This window comes from Ailuropoda melanoleuca, chromosome 18 (assembly GCF_002007445.2).
Source record: "Ailuropoda melanoleuca isolate Jingjing chromosome 18, ASM200744v2, whole genome shotgun sequence".
NCBI classification, from domain to species: Eukaryota; Metazoa; Chordata; class Mammalia; order Carnivora; family Ursidae; genus Ailuropoda; species Ailuropoda melanoleuca.
This window is the reverse complement of record NC_048235.1, coordinates 13,190,648-13,196,765: the sequence shown is the minus strand read 5'-3', so window position 1 is coordinate 13,196,765 and position 6,118 is coordinate 13,190,648. Positions and strand designations below refer to the sequence as shown.

The following is a 6,118-nucleotide window of genomic DNA, read 5'->3' as shown; positions in this document are numbered from 1 at the left end:
GCCTTCCAAAGGTTGCTTCCATTTTCTGGGAAACATGGTTCCGGCTTAGCTATATCGGTGTGGTACAAAGCCACCACAGTCCCAAAGGCCCAGGCTAGGAATTAGGAGTACAGCCCAAGAATGCGCCGAGTTTGTCTCTAATGGCAAAGCCTACCCCTTTGAGCATTTGCGTGAATCCAGTGCAAAGAACTCACACAAAGCTAGGGAAAGTTAGTGCTTATAAACCAGGGCTACTAGGTAACCAACGCATATAAATGAATAAATGTGCACAATAAATTTTAATATAATAGTATTGCAATGATTATTCATGCTATTTCAGCATATCCCAAACTGATCATTAAGATATTAGTTTGCTAGGCCTACCACAACCAAGGGCCACAGACCCGGTGACTTGAACAACAGAAGCTATTTTCTCACAGCTCTGGAGGCTAGAAGTCTAAGACCAAGGTGTTGGCAAGGTTGGTCTCTTCTGAGGCCTCTCTCCTTGGCTTGTAACTACCTTCTCGCTGTGTGTCCAAATGGTTGTCTCTCTGTGCCTGGACCTGTTTGGTATCTCTCTCTGTCTGCGTCCTAATGTCCTCTTTTTATGAAGACACCAGTCATTGTAGTAGGGNTCTAAGCAGACTCCCTGCTGTGCATGAAGCCCTACATGGGCATCAATATCAAAACCCTGAGATCATGACCTGAACCAAAATCAAGAATCAGACCCTGAGATCATGACCTGAACCAAAATCAAGAGTCAGAACCTCAATGGACTGAGCCTCCCAGGTGCTCCACCCTCCCTATTCTTTTGATCAGAAAGAGAGGGTTTCTCTTGGATCTTTTCTGTCTGTGCAACTTAAGCTGTTCTGAGTTTCAAATTGCTGTGAGTTTATGCCAAGAGATGGAGAAGGAAAAACACCCCAGACTTCTCAGCACTTTATTGGCCTTTCTTGGAGTTTTGATTTCCCTCCCCAATTCTCCTGCTATTATTACCTTTCAGAGTTCTCCTTAGTTGTTTTATGTGTTCTGTCTAGTGTTTTCAGATGTAACCAGTGGGAGAGAAACTATGGAATCTGCTCACTCCATCTTTACTGGAACCAGATCCAGAAGCCATTTCTTAATTTTAGATTTGTTTGCCATCTGGGAACGAGAAGCCATTTTGTTTTCAAACTCAGCAAGTCCTGTCACCTTTATAATTAATTGTTTGTTCTTTAGCTTATCTTTATAACTCTCTCATTTTATTGTAGGCAGCTGGAAGAGGCCAGGTGGCACTTTCAACACAGTGCCTGGAAATTTCCCGGGCCAGCTCACATGTTCATTGGTACATTTTCTATTTTCCAAGTTACCGTGGGTGTCAATGTTGCTAAACTTCCCTAAGCCACTCCATAAAAATGTCTCCTTTCTTTCACATTCCAATAATATTTTCCTCATGTTTATTTAAGTCTTTGCTGACAGACTTTTCAAGGCCAGTCCCAAAGCCAGTGCACGTGTTTTAGGTTTCTATTACAGCAGCCCCCACTCTGGTTCCAAAATCTGTATCAATTAAAGTTAGATGGAGAAGCAAAAGCACTTTGAGTGAAACAGGGAGTTTATTGTAGGGATTAGAATGTACATGATTATGGAAGCTGGTTAAGCAGTCTGTGCAATCTATTGTCCCTCTGTCAAGACGTGGGTCTGAAGTCAGCAGGCTGGGCTAGCTTCAGGAGGGGAACACGGACGCGGAGTGGAGCTGTGAGGAGCGCAGGCACGGACTGGAACCTGCGCCGAGGAGGTGGGACCTGTAGGTCCCACACTGCGCTTTTACGCCTCCTGTCCTGACTTTGACGATGAAGCACACTTGCAGAACAGCTGGTGCACCTCGTCATGGAGTTATTCACAGACCTAGCCAGGATTCAGAGAAAGCTGGAGAAGCAGTGAGCCAGCAAACTCACGGCATTGTGTGCGAGCTGCCACTTACGCGGACCTTCTGCTACAATCATGGCTGCCGCGTCACTTCTGCCTTCCAAAGGTTGCTTCCATTTTCTGGGAAACATGGTTCCGGCTTAGCTATATCGGTGTGGTACAAAGCCACCACAGTCCCAAAGGCCCCGGCTAGGAATTAGGAGTACAGCCCAAGAATGCGCCGAGTTTGTCTCTAATGGCAAAGCCTACCCCTTTGAGCATTTGCGTGAATCCAGTGCAAAGAACTCACACAAAGCTAGGGAAAGTTAGTGCTTATAAACCAGGGCTACTAGGTAACCAACGCATATAAATGAATAAATGTGCACAATAAATTTTAATATAATAGTATTGCAATGATTATTCATGCTATTTCAGCATATCCCAAACTGATCATTAAGATATTAGTTTGCTAGGCCTACCACAACCAAGGGCCACAGACCCGGTGACTTGAACAACAGAAGCTATTTTCTCACAGCTCTGGAGGCTAGAAGTCTAAGACCAAGGTGTTGGCAAGGTTGGTCTCTTCTGAGGCCTCTCTCCTTGGCTTGTAACTACCTTCTCGCTGTGTGTCCAAATGGTTGTCTCTCTGTGCCTGGACCTGTTTGGTATCTCTCTCTGTCTGCGTCCTAATGTCCTCTTTTTATGAAGACACCAGTCATTGTAGTAGGGCCCACTCTGATGCCTCCACTTGAACTTAATTGCCTCTTTACAGGCCCTATCTCCAAATACAGTTACATTCTGAGGTACTGGCAACTCAGGCTCCAACATATGAATTAGGAAGCCCATAATATTTTCTATTAGTATAATAAAGTTTTATAAAGCTACATGATATCTTTTCTCGGAAATTCACAAAGTATATTTGTAATGAAAGATTACACAAATTCCAATATTTGTCTTTTACACACCCCATTGTTTTATTCATTATTGGTAATCCTAAATTGTCTTTCATCTTCTATACATTGGGAATATTGAACTACTGTGTGGTGACCTTCTCTGCCGGCTGGTGCCGGTGGTCAGGAAGGGAAGCTGGATGTGAGGTGGAGGAGAGGCCTCACACACTGGACCCCAGGTCTGTGAAGTTGGTCTGTCACCACCTCTAAGTCTTTAGAGATGCTTGGTGAGATTCTACAGAGATCTTTGCTGAGGGAATTGCATTTGTAGGTGGACAAGGGGACTGGCCTTTGATACGTAGAACTGCCCCCTCCATCGTACCAAGGAGACCTTCCAGATTGCTAGGGGCCTGGACCTTCCTTGCTCACCTACAGTTGCTGGCCAGTGTGAGTGACATCTCACCTGGCCCAACCTCTGCTCGCCACTCTCTTCTTTTGTTCTTTACAGGTGAGAACAAGAGCAGAGCTGTGGATGCCGCTGGGGTGTGACAGACAGCGGGGCAAGGGTCCATCCAGGAAGGTGTGGGCAGGTTGGCTAGCTCTGCAGTGGCATGGAAGAAAGAGCCCCACCACACCCTAGCGTGGACACCCCACGTCAACCATCTATAGGTACCACCTGCTTAGGCCTCTCCTGGGTCGTGGCCTACTTTCTGCTTCCTACTCTTACCTTTCCAACCACCTGGAGCTCAGTTCAGCTTTTCTGGCTCAGGCTTTGGTTTTCCTTCTTAACTACAGTGAGGGTTGCTTCTCTAGGCCTGTGGCCCCATGCTGTACAATCCCTGCGGAATCAGTCTTGCATGAATTATCTAAGTCAGACCCCGGACACTTCATTCTTCAGTCACGTGAAGATCCTCACCGTGAGGCTGGCCCCTGAAGAAGCTGAGGGTTCCGTCTATTCTTGCAGTACTCTTACCGCGAATCATCTCCAGGGCCCCAGATAAGACATGTCAGCTTCTAACGTTGGCTATGCTTTAACACTAGTAGCTTTGCAACCTAGTGAGGACAGGACTCTTTTTTTTTTTAGATTTTATTTATTTATTTATTTTTTTTAGATTTTATTTATTTTATTTATTTATTTATTTGCACAAGCAGGGGGAGAGGGAGAAGCAGACTCCCCACTGAGCAGGGAGCCCGGTGCGGGGCTTGATCCCAGGATCCAAGGATCATGACCTGAGCTGAAGGCAAAAGCTTAACCAACTGAGCCACCCAGGCGCCCCTGAAGACGGGGCTATTTTAACGAAGTGTACATCTCTGTAGTTAGTGACCTGGCCCGTTCGAACAGCAGCAATAGCTTCCCTTTGAGCAGTGCGCAGAGTGCTTATCTCTACTCACAACCACCCTGAAAGATAGAGCATATTGTCCCAACTTCACAGATGAGAAAGCTGGCTCCCAGAGAGCAACTTCATACGGCTAGAAGGCGCCAGAGCGTTCACTGGGACCCGCGTTTCCTGACCCCAGGGACGGGGCCCTCACGCAGGCTGTAACAGACATACGGCATTGATGTTAAAACCCGCTCTTGGCCCAGCACTATCCCCACTGACTACGGATTTATTGTGTGTTTCTTTATTGTCCAATTCACACTTTCCCTTGGTAGCCTCTGTCAGACACTTCCTGGGGCGGTGGGTACACTCAGTTACACGGCAGCACTTCCTAAGGCACACCCCATTCGCTGACTTGCTTTGAGAAATATATTGTTTTTAAATTAAAACTGCCACATAAATGTGAGAGGAGGTACCATGCATTTCTCCCTCCCACTTGACCTTGATCTGTTATCTCTGTGGCTTGCTTTTTCAAAATCTCCTGTCCTCATCTCACCTCAGGCAGGCTGCCCCCTGCATCTCACGGAATGTACTTGCATTTTAAGCTGACAACCCCTAAAATCTTACATGTATCTTTTCTTTATCTATTTTTCAAAAGACTTATTTATTTATTTTAGAGAGAGAGAGAGAGAACATAAGCCGTGGGGTGAGGGCAGCGGTAGAGGGAGAGAGAGAATCAAGCAGACTCCGAGCTGAGCACGGAGCCCAAGACGGGCCTGATCTCACGACCCTGAGATCATGACCTGAGCCGAAATCAGGAGTCAGACACTCAGCTGATTGCACCACCCAGATGCCCCTTCTTTATCTATTTTGAGAACAAAATAATACATTTAAGGACATACCAATTTAATTAAAAAGTCTTAAAATACACACAAAATTGTGGGAGTTGTCACAGTGGGATTTATTAAGCAGAATAAGGTGTTCTTGTTTTATGGTATTAAGAGAGGGCTCATAAAATTCTTTCTATTCTTTAAGACTTAGTTTGCAAAGCAGTTTTATAAATGTTTTCTCATTTGATCCTTAGGACTCTGAAAGAGGATTAGGCAAGTTGGTATTTTGCAGAAGAGGAAGCTGGCTCCCAGTGGGCCAATGACGGGCATGGTCCTGCAGCTGATCTGGAGAGGGGAGGTCTCTCGATCCAAAATCTGTGCACTTTGACGACACCGCAAACTCAATGTCTTTACCTTTAATCCCGAGGGCTACTGTCTTCCACGCACCAGTGTGCTGTAACGACAGAAACCTCATCCTCCTTTGCATTCCTACGTCCACAGATTACACCAAGAATTCTGGACCGTGCACCTGCTTTGCTGGCTATAATGGGACGGAAATGTGGCTGAAACGGCATGAGAAGAGTCTCTGAAGCCGCCTTTGTTCCCTTGAGTCTGGAAGATGGGACACACAGTCTCTCCTCCAGCGTCTTAGAATCTTGAGTGCGACAGGTGAGGCACAGCCATTCGCACTGGCTGCGGAGAGAATCATCAGGTCAGTGGAGTCCAGAGCCGACCCTGGCCTCCAAAAAGTTTGTTTCCTTTTCGTTGCCAGACAGGAAGGGACAAGTCTGAAATCCAATCTCTTTATCCAGGGATGGGAGATTGACCCTTTTGTAGGTGAGAGATACAATCAAACAGTACGTGACTTTCTGCTGGTTTTGTCCATGATAATGAGACCCTGTGAGAACACACCAACCATGCGGAGAGCTGGAGAACATTCCAGGAGGAGGGAACAGGAAATAGAAAGCCCTGAGGAAAGAACGCACAGGGCAAGTCTCAGGAACAGAAAGGAGACCAGTGCCACTAAAACAGGGTCCAGCAAACTTTTCTTGCCAAGGACCACCTAGTAGAGATTTTAAGCCTTTGTGAGCGGCAGCTACTCAGCTTTTTGTCGCACAAAAGCCGCCCCGATAATGCCTACACGAATGAGCATGGCTGGGTTCCAATAAAACTTTATTTATGAATCCTGCGATTTGAATCGCCTATCATTTCCACG

General features: G+C 46.2%; 1 protein-coding gene across 1 annotated transcript in view; it reads left to right on the top strand.

The window, feature by feature from the left end:
• LOC117797109 overlaps window positions 1-6,060 on the top strand; it is a 51,630-nt gene extending 45,570 nt beyond the window's left edge. The window contains exons 7-8 of the mRNA XM_034647766.1: window positions 3,262-3,422; window positions 5,157-6,060. Of these exons, the coding sequence (XP_034503657.1) occupies window positions 3,262-3,393 (132 nt within the window). The 3' untranslated portion in view covers window positions 3,394-3,422; window positions 5,157-6,060. The remainder of the gene's footprint in view (window positions 1-3,261; window positions 3,423-5,156) is intronic.
• The last annotated feature ends 58 nt before the right edge of the window (window positions 6,061-6,118 follow it).